The sequence below is a fragment of the Salvelinus alpinus genome, chromosome 9 (genome assembly GCF_045679555.1).
Source record: "Salvelinus alpinus chromosome 9, SLU_Salpinus.1, whole genome shotgun sequence".
NCBI lineage: Eukaryota > Metazoa > Chordata > Actinopteri > Salmoniformes > Salmonidae > Salvelinus > Salvelinus alpinus.
Genome location: NC_092094.1, coordinates 51,977,169 through 52,002,561, shown reverse-complemented (window position 1 = coordinate 52,002,561; position 25,393 = coordinate 51,977,169). Strand labels below are relative to the sequence as shown.

The 25,393-nt window shown below is 42.0% G+C and overlaps 1 protein-coding gene across 6 annotated transcripts in view; it reads left to right on the top strand.

Annotated features, from left to right (window-relative positions):
- LOC139584005 (transcription factor SOX-6-like) overlaps positions 1-25,393 on the top strand; it is a 153,377-nt gene that overhangs the window by 61,093 nt on the left and 66,891 nt on the right. For 4 of the 6 annotated variants that reach the window (XM_071415520.1, XM_071415524.1, XM_071415519.1 and 1 more), the window contains exons 3-4: positions 4,101-4,320; positions 6,686-6,896. In XM_071415520.1, coding sequence (XP_071271621.1) covers positions 4,102-4,320; positions 6,686-6,896 — 430 coding nt within the window. In that variant the 5' untranslated portion in view covers position 4,101. Of the gene's footprint in view, positions 1-3,928; positions 3,986-4,100; positions 4,321-6,685; positions 6,897-25,393 lie in introns of all 6 variants that reach the window. The other 2 variants (XM_071415523.1, XM_071415522.1) reach the window with 1 other exon arrangement.

Below are 25,393 nucleotides of genomic sequence, written 5' to 3'. Positions count from 1 at the left end.
AAACCCTTGCCTCACTCAATTATACTGGGCCTGATATTGCCAATGGAGATTGCTATTTTCTATGATTGGGTCTGGCTAATGCTAACTAACTACACACGGTCTGTTGGTCTCGTTAACACTAACAAACAGCTCAGGGTCTGTTGCGTGATGATACTATCAGTGGCAGCGATTTTATGAGGTCCAGGCATTCCAGGCCATATGAAATATCAGTTCCAAGAAGCTAGCTAACTCTTAAGCTCCCATGAACACAGCAGGTGGCAATATTGTCAGCTAAATATAGGCCACCTTCTTTCTTCTCTCCTTTTTCCTCAACCCCTCTGCCCCCCCCCCCCCCCCCAAATCGATAAGCAATACGCTTATCGATTCGCTTGGTGTGTTAGCCGCTGAAGGGTTGTAGTAAATTTGGATTGTTATCCGGAGTCAGGGGATATATGGGTCTAGATGTGAACTCTTATTATCTGTCTGTCTGTCTGTCTGTCTGTCTGTCTGGCTGGCTGGCTGGCTGGCTGGCTGGCTGGCTGGCATCTCTATTCTGTTATGCAGGGGGCGTGAAAGTTCATATAGCTAACTCTGACTGGTGGGCCAGACTCTCTGGTTCCTTACATGAAGCATTGTGATATTGTATTGAATGGCATTGGGAGATGGCGCATACTACTGTGTTTGTTGTTGATTGTGTACAGTTTTTATGCTAGCCTATGGGCCTGGGTTCAGTGTGTATTCCATATCAGTTGCTTACTAACCTTTGCCTGCTCATATTTTTGTTTTATCACATGATGCACATCAGATGATGTCATAAGTGTCTCCAGATGATGTCATCAGAAAGACTTATCTTTTTCTATCTTTTTAACTACAGAACATAGAACCCGACATTTTCACATTTTCACACCACATTGCGGTGGTGCTGGAGATTATGCAGTTTATGTTGAAAAAGTGTGAATTTTCCCTTTTTAAATTTAAATGTAGCCTTTCTTTAACTTGGCAAGTCAGTTAAGAACAAATTCTTATTTACGATGACGCACCTACACCGTCCAAACCCAGACGACGCTGGGCCAATTCTGCGCCGCCCTATGGGACTCCCAATCACGGCCGGTTCTGATACAGCCTGTAGGGAGTGAGCATGATAGCAATACAGAGGAACACAGTAGATGGATTTGGTGGGGTAATTAACCGATGCTATCGTCAGTGTCACGGTCGGGTCAGGGCTGGCGTCAGATGGCTTCTTTGCAAGGACGGCCGTGTGACTTCATGCAAGGAGCCTCTCCTGTCCAAGTTTGGCTTTGTTCACAATCACACAACCATTTCACACCCCTTTGAACGCACACACACATGCAAGCATACACATACGCACACAAACACACACAATGCTAGTGCTGACCCTGCCCCCTCTCTCCAAAGTTTCTTTTCAGAACGTATGATGTATCATTTTCTCCAGTTGACAGTCACAGAACGTCCACCTCTGATCCAGTGTATATGCTTCTAGACACCTGCTACTGTGGGACACCTTCTACCCTTTCCATTTTGTTCACTTTCTTTCTCAACTTTCCTCTCCCCTTCTTTCTCTGACTCTCTCTCTCTCTCTCTGACTCTCTCTCTCTCTCTGACTCTCTCTCTCTCTCTCTCTGACTCTCTCTCTCTCTCTCTCTGACTCTCTCTCTCTGACTCTCTCTCTCACTCTCTCTCCGTTGTAGATATTTGAGTAAGGGTTGGATTTACGTGTCAGAGGGCCCAAGAGACAGAATAGTTCAAAGATAAACCGTCCTGCGTGATTTATGGATTGCTAATGCTGTTCTACTTCATAGAATCTTTGGGCTTGATTGTCTTCGGCGTGAAACACAACTCTCATGTTCCCACTTTATAATCCCATTTGGCTTGAGGCCCAATTCGCCACCCTTCTCCCCAAGTGTGCGCTTGCACACTCCCTGTCATGGATTTGATATCATGTGATCGGTGTAAGCGTTACGCCATTGTTAAATCCATGACAGTAAGTGTGCAAATGTACACTTTGGGAGAAGAGTGGAGAATTTGCATGCAGCTTTTGTATTGGCAGTCAACACTTAACAATAGTTTTGAGGGGGTTTGTGTGTAAAGTAATTGCAGCAAATGATTTATTGACTTGGCACGGTCAGGTGGTGGCATGAGGCCTTGCGTTAGGAAATATAGGTTTACACAGAAGGCCACTTGAATCAAGCCCACTGTATTTTCTTGATATTTCATTACTTTAACAGAACATTTCCTAAAAGTTCAAACATGGTTACATTACATTTAATTTCAAGTTTGGTAATGTTCTAGGGACGTTCTCCAACTGGTTTGACATTGGGAATGTTCTCAAATAGTTCAGAGAACTTTAAGAAACAATGTTCTTCTGTGTGAATTCCAGTACTTCAGCGTTAAGGTTGTCAAATTGTTCAGAGAACGTTAAGAAAACATTCCATAAAAAAAACACAACAAAACTTTAATGACAATCAGAGAACGTTCAAAGAATATTATTTCAAAACGTATACATTCCATTTTCAGCATCAACAAAACTCTCTCTATCCTCTATCTTGGTAAGTGTGTTCAGGTGTGTTGGCCGTGCCCAATTATTGGCCACACCTGATCTTAATGAGTGCTTGTTTCCTTATAAAATGGGTTCTTTTTGAATAGACAAAAATTGACAGCTTTAATTAATTAAAAAACAATAACATTGCATGCTAGCTCCAACCTGGTGGCGCAGTGGACTAATTCCATTGATACACAACAGACAATTATAGTTTTGAATATCCCTAATGCCTTTCACAATAAAAAATAAATGTGTTTGCATGATTAATGGCTAAGGAAATGAATTTCCATTTGTTCTATCTGTGCTTAATCCCAAATAAACAGTCTTATTGAAACATTCAGTGAAAGTTTTAAAGCTGCAATATATCACTTTTTGGGCGACTAATGAGAATGTCATTCTCATTGAAAGCAAGTTTAATAAGCTTTTGATCTTTTCTAAGCACGCTATTTCTATGCTTCCCGTTCCTAAGTTTTGTTTTTGCGTCTTTTACTTTCGGTTTTGTACACCAGCTTCAAACAGCTGAAAATACAACATTTTGGGTTATTGAAAATATATTTCACAGCGGTTTAAATGGTACAATGATTCTTTACATTATGCATTGCTTGTTTTGTCACAAAGTGAAATTAGGCGAACAATTCGAATTTTAGCAACCAGGAAATGGCAGAGTGATTTCTGTTTATTGCACCTTTAACGAAGTTATTCAAAAACCTCAAAATAACCTATAAATTCCATTCTCAGAGCATTAATAAAATGTCCCAGAAAAACTTTTAAGGAACCAGAGTAAAACGTTCTCAGAACCTCCAAAGCAACCAAAAAATAAACGTTCCCAGAACAGGCTATATTTTCCCTTCTGTCTCAGAACGTTTAAAAAACATACAGTTTTACCGGTCAGGAAACATATGACTTTGTTCCCACAACCAACGTGAAACCAAAAACGTACATTCCCACAACTTCCAAGGAACCACATGTGCCAGCTGGGCTGTCTAATAGATTCTCCTATCTCAAATGGGTATGGGTGTTCGGTGTGGGTGGGTGGATGTGTGTGGTGGTGGGGGAGGGCACTGGAGAAGAAGACAGAGAAACCCCTCTGCACAGCAGTGCTTTTAAATCCTGATGCTAGTTTTGGCAGGAACAAGTAGTTTTATAAAAAAACAAGTGTAAAAACCACACACTAGAAAGACTTGATTTGCAGTGTAGTCGTGATTGTCTTCCTAATGATGGACCTCAATACTCGACTTCTAGGAATCAGTAGGCGATGGAGTCACACCACTGATAAAACCCATATCAGAGTTTGGGTCTTTATCTCCATGCGATCTGCCATCAGCAACATCAGCTTAATCCAGGAAGTCTTCCTGTGGTTCACAATTTCTTTCTGTCTTTCTCTTCCAGTATGAGAGCATTCTATCATCCTGTCATCCACCCTAATCCTGGAATTCAATTATAGAGGTTGTTTTGGGTTTTTCCCAGCGGGTGCATATCTGTTTCAAGATTGATACACTGTAGATATGCCTGAATATTGTGGAAATTCATAAATGTTTTCCCTCTCCCTGTTTCCTTATAGAATGATGTCTTCCAAGCGAGCCACACCTCCGTTTCCCCCGGCGACAGAGGAAGAGGAAGCGATAGGTCAGGACAGTGTGGGCTGGGCCAATGAGGACAGAGAAAGCCATGACCAGCCAGTTATGCCCCCTCTGCACGGCAAACCCCTCCCAGAGGAGCACCAGCCAATCAGAGACAGCCAGCCCGAGTCGGACTGGGAGAGTATAGGCCCTACTCAGACAGTGAGACACACACAAACACACGCACTCTCCGTCAGATTGACACACTGTCACTGTCACTGAGCTATTACAGAGGAATCTTCCTCTTTAAGACAAATGCCTCTTGGAACAGTTTCAAGGATGTCTTAAGATGTCGCTGTTTGTCAAAGCCATCTAAAGTTCTTGGAGATCCCCCCCCCCCCCCCCGCTCTGTAAGAGGAGGATAAAACATACAGGAATAAACTTCTCGTCAGGCCACCTGTGCTAGAGTGTCTACTGATGGACAATGTGCATTTAATACCAAACAGTATTGTTGCGTCCCAAATGGCACCTTATTCCCTATATAGTGCACTACTTTTGACCAAAGCCCATAGGATCTTATGTATCAACATTTGAATTTGTGTTTTTTACCCTGGAGTAAAAGTGCACCCATTCAGCATCGTTCACACCCTTTTAAGCTTCATCCCCATCCATCTTTTTAAGGGTTGATCTGAGCGTTCTGTCCTAACAGCAGTCTAGCACCCAAGCTAACTGGCTAAAGTGGGCTAGCTAATTACAGACACAAATGAGAGAACAGCTCACGCTGACCATTTTACTCGCCCTAGCAGAGCTGGTTAGGCTGTTTTTATGTTATCCAGAGTGTTGCTAACTGCAACTGTGCTGCTGGCAACAATTTAAGAGCGAATTTACCAAATATGTCTATCAACAGCTGTCGTGTCACAGTGACATCATGAACATTCTATTGAAATGGATACTTGCATAGTGGAGTCTTTTGTTAAGACATAATCCCAACTCATGATGTTACTACCCTGCATGAATCTGCAGGTAGCTAACCAACCAGGTGCAATGTTAGCTAACATTCGGCTATAACTAGCAAAGCAAATGGCTCTGAGATACAAATAGTATTACCACACAGATCATTCATGTAACATTAGCTAGCGAGCCAACAGTACACTTTAACTTGAAATGAAAATGACTTTCTGACAAAATTAGAAACGTGTAATATCTGAAAATGTAGCTAGCTAGATTATCTTACCCGTATACATGGCTGGACGCTTCTCCTTCTCTGTCACGGATGCCATGGTTGCCCTTAGTTTGAAGATGTAATCCAGAGACAGGTGTTTTCTCCATCTCTTTAGCTATTATACTCTAATTACACTGATTTCAAAACTCGGTCCTCCAGAAAGTGGAGAGCAACACTTATGCAGTTCTACTACGGGATATATCTTTTTTAAAGCCGTGTTAGACAGGATTACCTAGACATACTGACCAGCTCAAATAGACAGAAGCGTGGCAGACCGGTCCGAACTCATTATCTCAGCCAATCATGGCTAGCAGGAAGTTTACTGTCTTTTTCTGTGGCTAAACCAACTAGGCTCGTAATTTAACATTGTATTCATATTTACAGATGGCATAAATATGTGTTATTAAGGCACATGAAAGTTCACATGTTCCTGAAGGCATTTCTGCCCAAAAGAAAACGCATTTTGATAAAAAAAAAGTTCCGGTACTAATCGCTCTCCTGTGAAGTAGTGACGCACGACATACGCCTAGTTTCCTGAAACGAGTCACATATGTTAGCTGATGGAAGTTCCTTCAATGTCACAAAAACTCATAGTCCTACAAAAAGCATGGCTGAATCACTCGCCCCAAATGGCCATAGTCAGTCCTGTGGGATTATTTGATGTAGGGTCAGAGTTAGTTTTTTTAACCTGAAAAGGACAGCTATCTCCATGTATGACAGTTGTAAAATGTACCTCTCACCCTTGCCCCACAGTATGTATGACCTGTGTCATTCTTCTGTATTGAGTTGCATTCGTCAATCACAAGATGGAGGGAGGGGATATCCGTAACCGTGTTCTTGGTACAAGCCCGAAGGGGACAGTCTTTGTTGCGAAACCGCTGAGTTATGTTGTCTGTCCCAAATGGCACCCTAGTCCCTATATAGTGCACTACTTTTAACCAGAGCCCTATGGCTAGTGCACTACATAGGGAATAGGAAGCCATTTGGGACATAGATCTCAACTTGACCTTTCCCCACTGCCATGCCAGTCCCTCTGTGCCAAGGTGTCACTCTCTGGCTGCCAATACAGAGATTTGCAACCTGGTCCGAGTCTAAATTCTGCTGTAAGAAGATGATCGCCATGATTTAAGCAACAATTTAAACAACACCCACAGCAACAACAACCACAGACATTAGTCTAGGGATATCAATAGAGAGGTGATGAAAAGTTAAAAGTTGTTAGAGAAATAGATTGTAAGTTACACTTAACTTTGTGGTGAGTGATTAGTTGAAATAATGGCCATAAGCTACTAAAGAAAAGTGAAAAAGTCCTAGTATTGTCATTCCACTAATTCCAAAACACCCCTGTTTTATTTGTTCCTATAGGACAATGCTAGTAGCAAGGGCTGTTCCTTGAACTCCTACCGGAATAACACTATATCTCCACCAAAGCCTGAGGAGTGTTCCCAGGATTGCGGCGAGCTGCTAGGCGGATCCGCCTTCAGAACACCGGAACGCCGCAAAGGAAGCCTGGCCGACGTGGTGGACACACTGAAACAGAAGAAACTAGTAGAGCTGACAAAGACAGAACAGGATGGTAGGAGATCTCCCTTAACCCCCCTCTTCTCTATGTGTGCATATGTGTGTGAACTCTCTTGCACATGTGTGTGCTATGTGTGCGTGCGTGCATGCCCGCCTGCGTAAACACAGTATGTTCAGCCTTTACTTTGTGTCCATATCCTCTTCGGAGGATCTTTTGAACCTTTCAATGAGCGACAAATTCCCCCCACCCATACATCATAGATCTGTGAGAAGTGAAACCTCACATCAGGCTAGTGGTTGACTCCCATTGCATGCCCCTGCATGCGCCTATTCCCCAAAGCTATGGAGTTCTATCGACTCTCTGTACTGTTATGCTACACATTGTAATTGTCATGATATCACAGGCCCCACTGATCTTTCGTATTAAATGCTTCACTTTATTTATATAGTGAAGTGTAGAGTAGTGATCTCTAGAGCCGGATAGCCAAAGGCATCGCAGCTTTTTTTGCAATGTCTTCTGTACTGTAGATCAGGGTTTCTTAAACTATGGGTCGTGACCCAAAGTGGGCCCTAAGCATGTAAGAGGTGGGTCGCAAGTTATGAGAATGCATCTACTGTATAATTAAAACCAATTTGTTCTTCATTTCGGTCAATGGAGGACGATTTGGGTCAGGGAATTTTTCCATTTTGGGTCTTGAGCTGAAAAAGTTTAAGAACTCCTGCTGAAGTCTTTTTACTATGAGTGAACCGTATTCGTGTGTGTGTTTTCAAGTTTCAAACTGTATTCACCACGTGCACAGGATACAACAGGTGTAAAACAGTACAGTGAAATTCTTACCTTGAGATCTCTTTCCCAACAATGCAGTGATGATGATAATAATAATATAGATCATATTTTTTTTAAACACACAACAACAAAAAAACAAGAATGGCGATGTGAGTTCGAAACATGAGAATTCCAGGATATACAGGTCAGTGCCAGTACCATATTCAATGTGCAGGGGTACTGGAGTGGTTGAGGTGGGTTTATACATTAAAAAGTGACTGGTAGTAGTGTTGCACGGTATACCGAGACTTCTGTACGTTTTTGATACTAGAACATGAAAACGGCGATATCACCCTTTTAGCGTGAAAGCACTGTGCCTGCTCCACTTAGCCTGCGCGGGAGTCTGGGCTGGATCATGTTAGCTCCCCACTCATGCTGCACAGAAGTTAACACACTTGAATAATGCGACACGGAATGTAGAAATGTTGAAACGGTTCATTACTGTTCGCAAAACAATGTCCCTACAGCCTAGAACACTTTACAAGGCAAGAAGATACCGATACTGCTTTATAGACTAACTGTTTTTGCTAGCTTACAACTGAAGCTATCATAAATTCACTACCCTGGCACTTTGTTTGTGATAATATGCAAACAATAACACAAAATATGCTGATTTCAAAGCTGATTGCCACCAAAACTTTATTAATTAACTTAATCGGTCTCTTGGCCTCATTACTGGTTAAAGAGACAGCGCACACTTTTATAAAATAAGCTACTTCTATGCAAATGTGGTTAATCAGTACAATAAAATAAGTCCCAAATGGAAGGGAAACAGATTGTCTTCTGTAGCCCCATGAAATCAGCCAAAACAAGCTCCATAACTCAATGAATGCTCACACTCCTATTGAATATGCATTCATGTGAATAGGCCTAGGTTACATCTCGAATTACCCAGTTCATCAATAGAGATTTACCATTCAAATAAATTATTAGCATTATGTTCTTATGTAGTTAGATTGGTAAATGCAAAGTCAAATTGATTGTATGATTGATTCATTAATGCATACATGGCTGTCTCTGAAAAATGTTGATGTAAAAAATGTGACCCACGGCCTCGATTCGGTCTTGTGTAGCAAAATTAGAAATTGTGTTTCTTACATTGGATAAAAGTAGAGACTCAGAGCTACAAAATTGTATATCATAAACTGCAGTTGAGGAACAATAGGAAAACAATTCTGCTTTGAAAGTTGATACCCTCTTAAGCCTTAGCCCCACCCACCTCTTGGGATTCACATGTGAGGCCATGTGCTAAACAGAGTGAGTATGGTATTGTAGTAAACAACTAAAGATTCCAATATTAAAAGTGGTGAAAGTAGTAGCCTACAATAAGGGAAAAACTCCAGGTAAAAATACACTTTATCTAGTCCTTGACCTATATCTTAATCTGACTTTGAAAGTGTCCAGTTACAAATATTGTATACTTATTAGATGATGCTTACCCAGACACTTGTCTAAATTGATGAGTCATGTGAAATAAATACTATAACCACACTCCAGGCACTAAGTGAATGGGGCACTAGACTTGCACACATGTTCATGAAAATGCAATAGAGGGCCGTAATCACCCCCAGACACACCTGGCTAACTTGATTGGTCATGTAATCATTCTCTTATGAAGTGGAATATTTTGTTTAGACATGTAGCTAGCTAGCTAAACAATGAACCATAATGCCAACCCATAGCTACAGTACAAACGGATTGTCATAGCTAGCCACTATGCATGCAATGCTGGTGTATGAATCTGCAGGTAGCTAACTAACTAACAATGTAAATGGATTTCTGAGATACCAAAAATGAATATTAATACACAGATCATACACATAACGTTAACTAGTGAGCCAGCAAGCTAATGTTCGCTAGCTAGCGATCCCCATGACTAACATTATGTCTTTCAAAAAAGCCGTGGTAGCAAGGATTATCTACACATACTGAGCATTGAGTATCGTGATGGTATCGAGAATCATGATACTAAACCTGGTATCAAAGTCAAAATTATGGTATCATGACAACACTCACTAACTGGTCGTAGGATAGCCATGTAAACAGAGTTGAAAGTGACTGATAGCAGGAATATATAAATACTTATGGTGTTATACTAAAGGTAATATATACAGTGCCTTCAGAGAGTATTCATACCCCTTGACTTATTCCACATTTTGTTGTGTTGGTCAGGGAGGTGACCAAGAACCCAATGACCACTCTGACAGAACTACATAGTTCATTGACTGAGATGGGAGAACCTGTTAGAAGGACAACAGTCTCTACAGCACTTCACCAATCTGTGTTTTATGGGAGAGTGGCCAGACAGATGCCACTTCTGAGAAAATGGCACATGACAGCTGGCCTAGAATTTGCAAAAAGGCACATGAAAGATGCTGAGAGCATAAGGCAAAATATGTTGTGGTCAGATGAGACAGAAATGTTACTCTTTGGCCTGAATGCAAAGTGCTATGTCTGGAGAAAACCAGGCACAGCTCATCAACCATCTAACACCATCCCTACCATAAAGCATGGTGGTGGCAGCATCATGCTATGTTTATGCTTTTCAGTGGCAGGGACTGGGAGACTGGTACGGATAGAGGAACAATGAATGGAGCAAAATGCAGGCAAATCCTTGATGAGAGAGCGCAAACGACTTTAGACTGGGGTAAAGATTTACGTTCCAACAGGACAATCACCCCAAGCATACAGCCAAAAGCAACGCTGGAATGGCTTCAGAACAAGAATGCGAAAGTCCTTGAGTGGCCCAGCCGAAGCCCAGACTTGAATCCCATATAAAATCGGTGGAAAGATTGCTGTTCACCGCCAATCCCCATCTAACTTAACAGAGCTTGAGAAAATCTGGAAGGAAGAATGGGAGAAAATCCCCAAATCCAGATGTGCAAAGCTGATACAGACATACCAAAGATGACTCAAAGCTGTAATCAAAGGTGCTTCTACAAAGTTTGGACTCAGGTGTGAATACTTATGTAATTGAGATATTTATTTTTCAATACATTTGCTAAAATGTCTAAAAATATGTTTTCACCTTGTCATTATGGGGTATTGTGTGTAAATGGGTGAGATTTATTTTATTTTATTTAATGCATTTTGAATTCAGGCTGTAACACAACAAAATGTGGAATAAGTCAAGGGGTATGAATACTTTCTAAAGCACTGTACGTCCTGAATGGCTTGGAGCTCGCCCCAAGTGATAAGCTGGGCTGTCCGCACCACTGTCTGTAGGGCCTTCCGGTTGCAAGCGGTGCAGTTGCCATATCAGACGGTGATACAACTAGTCAAGATGCTTTCAGGTGCAGCTGTAAAAGTTCCTGAGGATCTGAGGGGCTATGCCAAATTGTTTCAGCCTCCTGATGTAGAAGAGGCATTTCCATGTCTTCTTCACAACTGCTCTGGTGTGAGAAGACCATGTTAAGTCCTCAGTGATGTGGACACTGAGGAACTTCAAGCTCTTGACCCTCTCCACTGCGGCCTGTTAATGTTGTGTTGTCTGAAAACTTGATGATGGAGTTGGAGTCGTGCATGGCCACGCAGTCGTGGGTAAACAAGAAGTACAGGAGAGGGCTAAGCTTACACCCTTGGGGGGCCCCCGTTTTGAGGGTCAACGTGGCAGAGGAAGTGTTGCCTACTCTCAGCACCTGGTCGGCCCGTCAGGAAGTCCCGAGTCCAGTTGCAGAGGGAGGTTTTCAGTCCCAGTTTCCCGAGCTTGGTGACGATCTTGGAGGGCACTATGGTGTAGAACACTGAGCTGTAGTCAATGAATAGCATTCTCACATAGGTGTTCCTTTTGTCCAGGTGTGAAAGGGCAGTGTGGAGTGCAATAGATTGCATCATCTGTGGATCTGTTGGTGCGGTATGCAAATTGGAGTGGATCTAGGGTTTCTGGAATAATGATGTCGATGTGAGCCAGCATTCTCACATAGGTATTCCTCTTGTACAGGTAGGAGAGGGCATTATGGAGACCAGTTGAGATTGCATCGTCTGTAGATCTGTTGTGGCAGTATGCAATTTGGAATGGGTCTAGGGTGCCATGACTAGACTTTCAAAGCACTTCATGATTACAGATGGTAGTGCTACAGAGCGGTAGTTGTTGTGGCAGGTAGCCTTAGAGTTGTTTGCGGCAGGAATAAAGGTGGTCAGTTTGAGACATGTGGAGATTACAGACTGGGACAAGGAGAGGTCTGAAAATGACCATGAAGATGCCTACCAGCTGGTCTGCGCATGCTCTGAGAATGCGCCCTGGAATACTGTCCAATCCCGCGGCCTTGCAAGTTTTGACCAGATTGAAAACCTTACTCACATTGGCCTCGGAAAGCAAGATCACCCAGTTCTCTGGGACGGTGGGTGCCCTCGTGCAGTGTTGTTTTTGTCAAAACTTGCATAAAATGCTTTGAGTTCGCTGGTAGAGAGGCGTCGTTGGATTGGTCACGACTAGGTCTACCTTTGTAATCTGTAATGGACTGTAGCCCCTGCATGCGTTGAGTATTGTAGCCGGTGTAATAGGATTCCGCCTTGTTCCTATATTGTCCTTTTGCAGTTCATTAAGCGCCAGCTTGTTGTTCTCCTGAGGTGGAATATATACAACAGTCACGATAACAACCTCTTGGGAGGTAGAACGGTCTGCATTTTACCATCAGGTATATACTAATGGAGAGACATACCCCCTCTCCCTCTCGATTTCCCTGAATCCACTGTCCTGTCCGCACGGTGGCTGGAGAATCCATCACTCTTTTTCAGTGAGTAGATAAGATGTTACTGAACACTTCTAAATTTAATCCTGATAATGCCATGATTAAGAAATGAATGAATCATTAATAACAATGAGTGAGATGCCATTCAGAGGCTACAACAAAACATGCTAACCTCTCACCATTACCAATAACAGGGGAGGTTAGCATTTGGGGGGGATATGATCTTTGTGCCTCTGTAACCTTCTCTCTCATCATCATTCACGATTCATTCATGATTATCCATAATCATGGTAGCATCCACTTGGATGTAGAAATGTTCAGAAACATCTTCTATTCGTACTTACAATAAAAGTTACTCCAAAATGGCACACGACTTTATTCACCATTCAGCTCATATCAGACAAATCATAATCCAAAACACAACCAAAACAAACCGTAAATGCATCCAACAAATTTGTAGTCACAAGCTTGATGTAGTCATTGCGTGCAAGGAATATGGGACCAAATACTAAACCTTTGACTACTGTAATACATAAAGGGCTTATTTTTTTGGCAGATTTATGAAAATACCCTCAAATAAATAAATAAATAATTAATGCAGTAATATCTTAAATCTACTCTCCAAATACATATGGAGGGTGTATCAAATCAACCAATCAAAATCAAGTCAAATGTATTTGTCACATAATGTTTATGTACACGAGCAGTTTATGGTCTCACCTAGCGCTGTGGTGGTCACAAAAAAATGTCAGCCGGTGATGGTCAAGCAAATAGCTGTCGGTCTCACGGTGATTGACCGTTAATTAATGTAAACACATTTAGCATCTCCTGGCATCTACACAGCCTACAAGCCACTGATGCAGACCTTTGGAACATCTACATTTTAAAAAGTCTAATAAATCCATGTAATATAGCTTACACCTTCAGAATAAATCAATTATTTATTTTAGACAGGTCTAAAGAAACATGCTATTTCAGAAGAACAGAATAGCATACTCTGAGTTGTCCTTATGTTAGGTCCTGATCTAACTATGCCATATGGTTGTGGGCTACACTAGTTCATTTATTTACATTTACATTTAAGTCATTTAGCAGACGCTCTTATCCAGAGCGACTTACAAATTGGAAAGTTCATACATATTCATCCTGGTCCCCCCGTGGGGAATGAACCCACAACCCTGGCGTTGCAAGCGCCATGCTCTACCAACTGAGCCACACGGGACCATTTATCAGACAAGATGATAAATTTGCTTAGAATTCCGTGGCATTATTTTACATTATTTTATAGTTTGAAGAATACAATTGAACATATTGAACACAATTGAACATATAAAATAGAAAGGATATTTTCAAACGATTTGAGGGAGTGAGCACATTTGGCTATTCTGAGTTGAGCGGTTAATGAAGAAATATGTACTCCTTTATGTTTAATTTAGAGTTATTCAGGTAACTTTAGTGGTTCTACAAACGTTGGGCTATATGTTTTGATTTTTAATACATTGTAAGGCTGCATGATGCGACTAATGATGATTTGAAAAAAGTCGCTTGAAAGTCATGAGCTCTGCTTTGTTTTTTTTGCGCAGACTGTACACACTTCGTCAGTCGTCTGTCAGGTTTTGGCCAGGACTGTTCTGGTTTTTTGTCACTAGATGTCCCCATTGCACCTTTTTTGTACCTTTTGTTTTTCCCTTGCTCTAATTATTGTTTGCACCTGTATGTCGTTCCCTTGTTAGTATTTAATCCCTGTGTGTTCCTCAGTTCCTGGCTCAGTGTTTGTATGTTAGCACCCAGCCCCAGCCCAAGCCTTGTTGTGAACATATATTTTTCTCTTGTTGGATTTTCCAGAGGTTCTCTGGTTTTGTTCTTTTGTATTTTGGATTAGTCTTTTAAGGTTTGTTTTTCCCTTGCTGTTTTTACCACTTTGTGGATTTCTTTGTATTTTGGATGATATCTATTTTTTATTAAACCACCATCTCTAGTACTGCTGTGTCTGCCTCATCTTCTGGGTTCTGCCGATTTAGTGACTGTTTCTCGCACCGGGTCCTGACATCGTCAGTTGATAATTCCTCGAATTTCCCCTTTGTGTGGCCATAATGCACCCTAAAAAAATCCATGCCTTTTGCAGCCCTTCTCCCTGAGTGCTGTTTGCTCCAAAGCACCTCTCATCTCACTCACATGGCTTTCCAACACGTGATCGTGTCTTTCTCACAGGCTACAAGTGAAGACAGACACATCCGGGATGCAACTGCGCACATCCTTATCCAATTCCGAGGTGCATATTGAAGATATTGAAAGAACTGTCCACATTTACTTTTTGTCAGCCAACAAGATGAGTAGCCTAATGGACAGCAAAAGCACTAGCCTTTGTCAATCTACTATCCCCCATTGTACAAAAGTTTACCTACTCTATTCTGTGCGAGAAATAAATACTCCAAACATACTCTGGGACAGTTGTGGGATGCGATAGATCCCAAATTAATACAACCACTAGCATCCCAAAAACTTTTTTACGCAATGAGGCTGACACAACAGATCAGAACGTTTAGCTTAAAATGTTGATAAACTATTAGGCTATTTCTTCACATTATAAGCACAGCAATGCGCACCCGGCAGTAGGCTATAAGCCTGAATGTTCCATCAGCGGGAAAACACCATTATCAAGAGTGACCGTAAATGCGATTATGCATGTAATGCTTTTATGATAAAGGTGCATTTTTATGGTTAAAATGATCTTCCCCAAACTTGAAACTCACATGCTGCTTATGTATGCCAGTTAGGCTCTACACCACTGGTAAAGCGGATTAATGTGCTTAACTTTGAAGTTATTTGGCCACTTTAGTTGTGCTACAAACCTTATCAAAACATATATAGGCCTATGGGCTAGGATACATGAGGTGTACGACTATGATTAGAAAACGTCACCAAAAAAAGGCATTGTTTCTTGCCTTAAACTGGGCATCCAGTGATAACATATAATTCACAAGTGATAGGCTAATATTGTCAACCATCAGACTATACTTGATTTAATCTTGTCTTTACATACTAAATAATATATGTGTGAAATTGCAGAGCCTATAGAAATGTTGGTCCACATGAGCTCATGGGCTCTCATGAAGTGTGTGATTAGATTTTCGATCACATTTGTATTGACGTCAGAGCGATTCGAGGTACAATAGAGTGCTGAGTACCAGGCAGTTAGCAAGTTTGATAGGTTACTAATGACCATCAGCAGCATCAGAGCTTTGGAGAAGCCGAATTACTTTGACTAGATGGCCACGTGGAATTTGACTCAAGACTGCCGGTGTGGCGGTAATACGGTCACCGGAACAGCCCTAGTCACATACACAGTTTACCGCAGGTATACAAGGTGCAGGGGAATGCTTATGTGCTATTTCCCTCAACAATGCAGTACATTCATCAATAATCAAGTCAAAAATAACAACTAGTGGAAGTAATAGAATAGGTCATATGCAATGTAATAATAGACTGTATTTATAAATATAAAGTGGGTAGTGAAGTCAATAGTATATATTAGAACAGCAGCTTTGACTGTGTGTGTGTTTGTGTGTGTGTGTTTATGGGTGTGTGTGTGTGTGTGTATCTACGTTTGTGTGTAAGGGTAATATACAGTAAGTATATTTTAATACTCGAAAAAGTAGTTAACAGAATTCTATGTGTAAAATTAAATGAATTCATATAATCAAAACACTAATGGTGAAATATACAGTAACGGTACGTTGTTGATAAATTTAAAAAAAACAGGCCTAATGTTTCACTCCTAATTAGTAAGACTGTCGTCCCCAGGGACCCACCAGTCACATTGATCGCACTGAGAGCACTTAGCCAAGGCAAAATGAATTAGAAAAACCAATAACCCAAACACTGTGTTGTAGATTAGGATTCAACCATCCATTGGCTACAAGTAACATCTTTCTGTTTTAGCTCCCTTTTTGAAGTTTGAGATCACGATGACATGAATTACAGCGACGATGCCTCAGGGCACTGTACTGTAACCGTTAGAATTTCAGTTCCTTCACTCGTACATGAAATATTGTTGATGATGTTGTATTTACATTTTTTGGCATTTGACCATTCCCATTGAGCTTAATAGTTGGGTTCATTTCATTCAATGTGTTTGGCTAAAGAGAGCAGGAGATCAATAAATCACTAATGCTGAGAGATGGATGCAGTCCCTTCTAAATGAATGCATTGATTGGCTCTGAGAACATCTCTCCACAAACTCAAATGCAGCCATAAACATATAGATCTAGATTGATGTGGATTGAAGTGCTGCTATGTACCGATCTCTTTACAGAAACACATTTCTCAAACTACTGTACTTTTGTATCCTTTTCTTTCTTTCTTTCTTTTTTCTTTTTGAAGGGTTCTCTTTTAAGAACAACTATTAATCATTGTAGACACCTACGCTACCGTTCAAAAGTTTGGGGTCACTTAGAAGTGTCCTTGTTTTTGAAAGAAAAGCACATTTTTTCCCCCTTAAAATAACAACAAATTGATCAGAAATACAGTGTAGACATTGTTAATGTTGTAAATGACTATTGTAGCTGGAAACGGCTGATTTTTTATGGAATATCTATATAGGTGTACAGAGGCCCATTATCAGCAACCATCACTCCTGCAAAACACCAGTCATTTCTACGTGACCCCAAACTTTTGAACGGTTGTGTAAATACAACAACTTGAAGGTGTTATTTCTATAAAATGTCAGTATGATGCTGTATTCTGATTTCAATTACTGTACAATCTTGTACTGTGACCACATATGGGACTCAGCCTTTAATGGAATTTGAACTCATAACCTCTTGGTCGCTAGCAAAGAGAAATGTCCTGCTATAGTGCAGCTACACCACCAGATCTGTGAGTGTGAAAGAGATATGGCCACATACTTATTGGCAAGAATGCACTTCTGCACTTTGCTAAAAGCTGCCCAGATTCAAGTAAATAATTGTCAAATTATCACCACCAACATAAAACTAGCAGTGCTCAGGGACACTTGACGTAGAGTATACATTAATTCTTTGGGGATTTGAACATTTTAGTTGGGAGTGCATCAATGTATCTGCAGTGCCACCAGGTTCATACGAATTGCATGGAACATACTGTGTATTAACACACTCTCAAAAAACAAGGGTAAGGTTAGGGTGTACTACATTGTCGTTACCTGGGGTACAACAAGGTAAAATGTTAACTTTACAGGTGCACAATGAACTCACATGGTACAGTTTGTCAACATGTAGGTATAATGGGACATTTTTCTACCTAATATTTGGAATATAAGACACGATCATCACTGCACTTTGATAGGTGGGGGCAATATACTGGGGGGGCTCATTAGCATATTTGGAGGTGTGGTGAAATATGTGTATTTGTGCCAACCGTCAGTGGAAGTGTTGTAGCAGTTTAAGTGTTTGATAGTTATGCCAATGCAAATCCTTTGATACTGTTCATTCTGCAAATGTTGTAAGATAATGTTTCGGTAATGAGCAGCACTAAGCTGCACCGTGAAGAGGTTTTAATATGAATGTTCCAGTAACTTAATGTCAACTTGTTGCTGTGAATTACTCATTTCTTAACTGGAAACTACTTGGCAGTAAGTTATTTTAAAAGTCACAGTAACTTGCTGCCACCAGCAATCTTGACAATAACCTACTGTGCCTTCACTGACTCTTCTGTTGACAACATGCACATCACTTGCTGATTGGCAGCATACTGTAACAGCACCAGCCTATCAGAAGATTGCAGGCGTGGCTCTCAGCTAGCTTTTTTTCGGTCTCCCATAAGGGAAGGTTATCCCAGTTAATATGCTCTGTTTATAAACATTAAGCTTGTACACTGTCAGTTCTGCAGCCTTGTTAAAAGGCTGACAAGTGCATGTGATACCAAAGAACCATACAATAGCTCATTTATGACTAGTCACCATGTAATTGTAATACTCACTTCCCTTCCAGACCATCAAGTCAGTGAGTGTGATGGATTAGCAATAACCCACTTGTAATTAGTTGACCATAAATTATTGAAAATTAAACATTAACTTTCTGTGAACCAACTTCCATTAAGCTACTAGAAATGCACAGTAACCTCTTCACAGTGCAGCTCTTGATTGTCACAAGTTTAAAAAAAGATTGCAGTACTGACAATGTCAAAAGAGGTGCTCAACCTTCATCAACATAATGATAAAACCACTTAAACTGGTACAACATTTCCACTGACGGTTGGCACAAATACAACATATTCTAGACCATGCCCCCACATATGCTAATGAGCCCCCGCCAGCACAATGGCCCACCTATATTTCAAAGTGCAGTAATGATTGTACCTAGTGGGAAGTGGGAATTTACCACATACGACTGGCAAAAATCCACTTGTATGACCCTCCAACTGTTAATTACTAGTAGGAAACATGTCTATCATCCCTGAGCTCTGAATTCTCCCACATGCTGACCTCTGACAAATGGTTGCAAGTTCAAATCCAGAGAGTATTTATGCACATTTAGGGCAAGATTCTATCATATCCACGCTAGTGGACACCCACATAGCGATTGTTTTGGAACTGCGTTAGAGCTGTCAAATCCACAAGTGTCTTCTGGCATTATACCTGAAGCAGAAATTGCCATTGGCTGCATAGAGCTGTGTTAAGGGAAATCCCATGTAGCCTTACAAGTTGGAACACTTGAATGTGATATGTAATCTACACCTAGAAATCCTCATTATTGTCAGCTATCGAGTGTTTACGCTTGATCTCATTGACTCTAGGCCTTAATGTCAAGTGTCCCTCTGCACTTAAACTTTTTAGTTGATAATCGCACAAATATTGACTTGATTCCGGGCAACTTTTATCGAAGTGCAGTAATATATTCTTGCCAATGAATCGGGCCTTTCACATGTGAAAACGTGTTTTTTGAACACTTTACATGTGAAAGCATTAGTTTTTGGAACACTTCACATGTGACATTTCCAAAAACACATGTTTTCACATGTGCAAAACATGTGGAAATGTCCTGTGAAGTCATGTGGCTTTTCCGTAAGGGGTGGTATACGGCTAGTAGTGGCCCTTGCAATGATTTTTCTTGTGTGGTCCAACAGACTCTCATATCTCCACAGCTAGTTTAGCCTAGGCTAGCTCTGCCTGCAGCCCTGGGTTGTGTTTCAAATGACACCCTATTCCATATATAGTGCACTACTTTGACCAGAGCGCTATTCCCCCCCTCATTGAAAATAATGCACTATATAGGAAATGGGGTGCCATTTGGGAGGCATCGCAGGCCTGGGGATCCGATCACAACATCTAATGGCTTAACCAGCTCGAGGGCAACATCAAAGGAGTCCAACTTCGCTTAACCCCTGTCTGTGACAATAGACTCATTGTGTGCTTCTCCACTTTGTTCTCTCTCAGCGATGATAGGCCATTTCAGCATCTCTGTCAATGCCACTCAAAACGCAGAGCGGGTTTTCCCTTGGCACTATTGTTCCTGGGATAGATAGAGGGAGAGAGAGAGAGTGTGTGTGTGTACATGTGCACTCGCGCAAACATGTGTCTGTGTTAGGGCTGATCCCAATTAGTCGACTGGTCGATTGTTTGGTCGTTAGGCTGTTGGTCGACCGAGATTGTTTTAGTCGAGCAGTAACAAATATATATATATTTGCACCAATCTCAGTGAACTAATCCATTACGGAGGCTTAGACTAAAAGCAAATTTATGCTTGATCCGAAAATGTGGTCGGAGGCTCCATATGGAGGGTGTGACGCAATTGCAGAGCCTCCAGAGGCATGCAGAGGCCAAATCGAACTCTGTACTGCATCGCCATCCGCCTCCCAAATGTTGTAACAATGTACAGGGCTCTGTATAGCTCCTCATTGACATGGTTGGTTGATGGTAGGTGGCGGCGGTGCTTCCTGTATAAACACAAACTCACTTCCTTGACAACAGGTCTGGACTGCTCCGCGAAGCGCAAGAAGTATGAATGCCCTGACTTCTGCTGAGGCCATATCCCCGTAAATGCTGCATGGCAAATGCAGACGTCGGATTGACCATGCGGCCAGATGCGCAATGCCCTTCTCTCTCCAGAATGCGCTCTCTCCCGCCAATTTGTGCACATTCATTGTTTCATAACTTCATAATGTGAATTCTTTGAGTTTGATTGATAGTGTATATCAATTCCCCATTACATATCAAATCAAATGTTATTTGTCACATACACATGGTTAGCAGATGTTATTGCGAGTGTAGCAAAATGCTTGTGCTTCTAGATCCGACAGTGCAGTAATATCTAACAGGTAATATCTAACAATTCCACATGAAAACCTAATATCTAACAAATTCCACAACAAAACCTAATACACACAACCTAGTAAAGGAATGGGAGGAGAATATATAAGTATAAAATATATGGATGAGCAGTGACAGAGCAGCTAAGATGCAATAGATAGTAAAGAATAGATAGTGAAGGATACAGTATACAGTATATACGTATGAGATGAGTAATGTGAGATATGTAAACATTCTTAAAGTGGCATTATTTAAGTGACTAGTGTTCCATTTATTAAAGTGGCCAATGATATCAAGTATGTAGGTAGGCAGCCGCCTCTCTGTGCTAGTGGTGGCTGTTTAACAATCTGATGGCCTTGAGATAGAAGCTGTTTTTCAAACTCTCTGTCCCAGTTCTGATGCACCTGTACTGACCTCGCCTTCTGGATGGAAGCGGGGTGAACAGGTAATGGCTCGGGTGGTTATTGTACTTGATGATCTTTTTGCCTTCCTGTGACATCGGGTGTTGTAGATGTCCTGGAGGGCAGGTAGTTTGCCCCTGGTGATGTGTTGTATAGACCGCACCACCCTCTGGAGAGCCCTGCGGTTGTGGGCGGTGCAGTTGCCGTACTAGGCGGTGATACAGCCCGACAGGATGCTCTCAATTATGCACCTGTAAAAGTTAGTGAGGGTTTTCAGTGACAAGCCACATTTTTTTCAGATTCCTGCGGTTGAAGAGGTGCTGTTGCAGCTTCTTCACCACACTGTCTGTGTGCGTGGACCATTTCAGTTTGTCCGTGATATGTACACCGAGGAACTTAAAACTTTCCACCTTCTCCACTGCTGTCCCGTTGATGTGGATAGGGGGGTACTCCCTTTTCTGTTTCCTGAAGTCCACAATCATCTCTTTTGTTTTGCTGACATTGAGTGAGAGGTTATTTTCCTGACACCACACTCCTAGGGCCCTCACCTCCTCCCTGTAGGCTGTCTCGTCGTTGTTGGTAATCAAGCCTACCACTGTAGTGTCGTCTGCAAACTTGATGATTAAGTTGGAGGCGTGCATGGCCACGCAGTCATGGGTGAACACGGAGTACAGGAGAGAGCTGAGAACGCACCCTTGTGGGGCCCCAGTGTTGAGGATCAGCGCCGTGGAGATGTTGTTTCCTACCATCACCATCTGGGGTCGGCCCGTCAGGAAGTCCAGGACCCAGTTGCACAGGGCGGGGTTGAGACCCAGGGTCTCAAGCTTAATGATGAGTTTGGAGGGTACTATGGTGTTGAATGCTGAGCTGTAGTCAATGAACAGCATTCTTACATAGGTATTCCTCTTGTCCATATGGGATAGGGCAGTGTGCAGTGTGATGGTGATTGCATCATCTGTGGACCTACTGGGGTGGTAAACAAATTGGAGTGGGTTTAGGGTAACAGGTAGGGTGGAGGTGATATGATCCTTGACTAGTCTCTCAAAGCACTTCATGATGACAGAAGTGAGAGCTATGGGGGGATAGTCATTTAGTTCAGTTACCTTAGCCTTCTTGGTAACAGGAACAATGGTGGCCATCTTGAAGTATGTGGGAACAGCAGACTGGGATAGGGATTGATTGAATATGTCCGTAAACACACCAGCCAGCTGGTCTGCGCATGCTCTGAGGATGCGGCTAGGGATGTCTGGACCGGCAGCCTTGCGAGGGTTAACACGCTTGAATGTTTTACTCACGTCGGCTGCAGTGAAGGAGAGTCCACAGATTTTGGTAGCGGGCCGTGTCAGTGGCACTGTATTGTCCTCAAAGCGAGCAAAGAAGTTGTTTAGTCTGTCTGGGAGCAAGACATCCTGGTCCGCGACGGGGCTGGTTTTCTTTTTGTAATCCGTGATTGACTGTAGACCCTGCCACATACCTCTTGTGTCTGAGCCGTTGAATTGCGACTCTACTTTGTCTCTATACTGACGCTTAGCTTGTTTGATTGCCTTGCGGAGGGAATAGCTACACTGTTTGTATTCGGTCGTGTTTCCGGTCACCTTGCCCTGGTTAAAAGCAGTGGTTCGCGCTTTCAGTTTCGCGCGAATGCTGCCATCAATCCACGGTTTCTGGTTTGGGAATGTGTTAATAGTTGCTGTGGGTACGACATCGCCGATGCACTTGCTAATAAACTCGCTCACCGAATCAGCGTATTCGTCAATGTTGTTGTTTAACGCAGTGCGGAACATATCCCAATCCACGTGATCGAAGCAATCTTGAAGCGTGGAATCAGATTGGTCGGACCAGCGTTGAACAGACCTGAGCGCGGGAGCTTCCTGTTTTAGTCTCTGTCTATAGGCTGGGAGCAACAAAATGGAGTCCTGGTCAGCTTTTCCAAAAGGAGGGCGGGGGAGGGCCTTATATGCGTCGCGGAAGTTAGAATAACAATGATCTAGGGTTTTACCAGCCCTGGTAGCACAATCGATATGCTGATAGAATTTAGGGAGTCTTGTTTTCAGATTACCCTTGTTAAAATCCCCAGCCACAATGAATGCTGCCTCAGGATATGTGGTTTCCAGTTTACATAGAGTCAAATAAAGTTTGTTCAGGGCCGTCGATGTGTCTGCTTGGGGGGGAATATATGCGGCTGTGATTATAATTGAAGAGAATTCTCTTGGTAGATAATGCGGTCGACATTTGATTGTGAGGAATTCTAAGTCAGGTGAACAGAAGGACTTGAGTTCCTGTATGTTGTTATGATCACACCACGTCTCGTTAATCATAAGGCATACCCCCCGCCCCTCTTCTTACCAGAAAGATGCTTGTTTCTGTCGGCGCGATGCGTGAAGAAATCAGCTGGCTGTACCGACTCCGATAGCGTGTCTCGAGTGAGCCATGTTTCCGTGAAGCAAAGAACGTTACAGTCTCTTATGTCTCTCTGGAATGCTACCCTTGCTCGGATTTCATCAACCTTGTTGTCAAGAGACTGGACATTGTCGAGTAGTATGCTCGGGAGCGGTGCGCGATGTGCCCGTCTCCGGAGCCTGACCAGAAGACCGCTTCGTCTGCCCCTTTTACGGCGACGTTGTTTAGGTTCGCCGGCTGGGATCCGATCCATTGTTCTGGGTGGTGGGCAAAACAGATGATCCCCTTCGGGAAAGTCGTATTCCTGGTCGTAATGATGGTGAGTTGACGTTGCTCTTATATCCAGTAGTTCCTCCCGACTGTATGTAATAAAACCTAAGATTACCAATGTAAGAAGTAAGAAAGAGGTAAGAAATAACACGTAAAAAAAAACAAAATACTGCATAGTTTCCTAGGAACGCGAAGCGAGGCGGCCATCTCTGTCGGCGCCGGAATTCATAGTTATACAATGTTGCAAGATCGCTAGCGCAAGTTTCGGAGCTGGACCCAACTTAATAGTTCATGCAATGTTTCAAGTTCATTGCAGACAGGCCATGTGTAGCCAATGTGATTTATAGGATATTTATTTTTATCAGGATATTTCTTACCTGCAGGCTGCAATGTTTTTATTTGTTGGCTTTATGTAGACTATTTTTACATAGTTGGTAATAGCAATATAAGTTCCTTTTTAGGTTTGTATCATTTTCATTTAGATTTGGATAGAATTTTGATTAACCACATGACAAGGATTTTGAGATATGAAGACGTTATTATAAATTCAATGAAACTGTTTCACGAAAATGTGCATATGAAAACAATAACTGGCATGCAGATTGGTAGAAATGGTAAGATAAATTGGTATTCAACATGAGAAAGGTTACCGACTCCTCGTGTAGCCTATTACCGGCAACTTCAGGAGAGAAATGGCAGAATCTGTGAAAGCCAGCAGGAGCTGGAGGAGAATAGTTGGGTCAGGTTAAGATCTCTGGCGCCCTCTTGAGGCATTTGTTTTATTTTATTAGTAAGCTTAAAGCATCAGACAAGCTCAATGCATATAGGTGATTTTATTCAAATGCATCTATATATGTCTATATATGGGAAAAAATACACGTTTAAAGATGCCGACCAATTGATTGGTCGAAAGAACAGACAAATCACGGTCTACAAAGATTTTTTTTAGCCGGGGACAGCCTTAGTCTGTGTACACGTGTGTGTGTTTGTCTTTCAGTGTATCCGGAAATAACTCTCTAAAAAGAGGTGTGCAACTATTCTGTCTAGCCTGCCTGACAATCTGTATAATTAAGCACTCCTATTCAGTCACCCTTTTGCTCGTACCCTTCTATTTCTTTACAACTGTACCAGTCATGTCACTAGCAGTTACTTTTCCTCACTTAGGATTCATTATGTTTCATAGACCAATCATCTTTTCTCATATCATAATCCTCTTTTCTCTTAAAGCATATCCCCATTTAGGTGTTACCTTATGGGCATTACCCGCCCCCCCTTACGAGTTGCAAAGGGCACCCTATTCCCTATGTGGTGCACTACTTTTGTCCAGGGTCCACAGGGCTCTGTTTTAAAGCAGAGAGTAAGTGTCATCTGAATGAACAGTAATCCTTTGTGGAACCCACAGTAACCCACATTCTAATATGTGAAGTGTGTGTTTGTGTGTTTGTGTGTGTATGCATGTTGGTGCTTGTGTGGGTGCAGGCAGGTGGTGGTAGTGGTGGTACAGTGGTAGGTAGTGGTGGTGCAGAGAGAATAAGGTCAGGCTAAGGGTTAAGCCTATAGGCTAATTATACAAGGTATTTGACTCGAGGCTTCGCATTGCCACTGCGTTTGCCCTTCTCTATAGGATTGGCAGCTTGCGTGTGTCTGTGTGTGTGTGCATACATACATTTGAGTGTG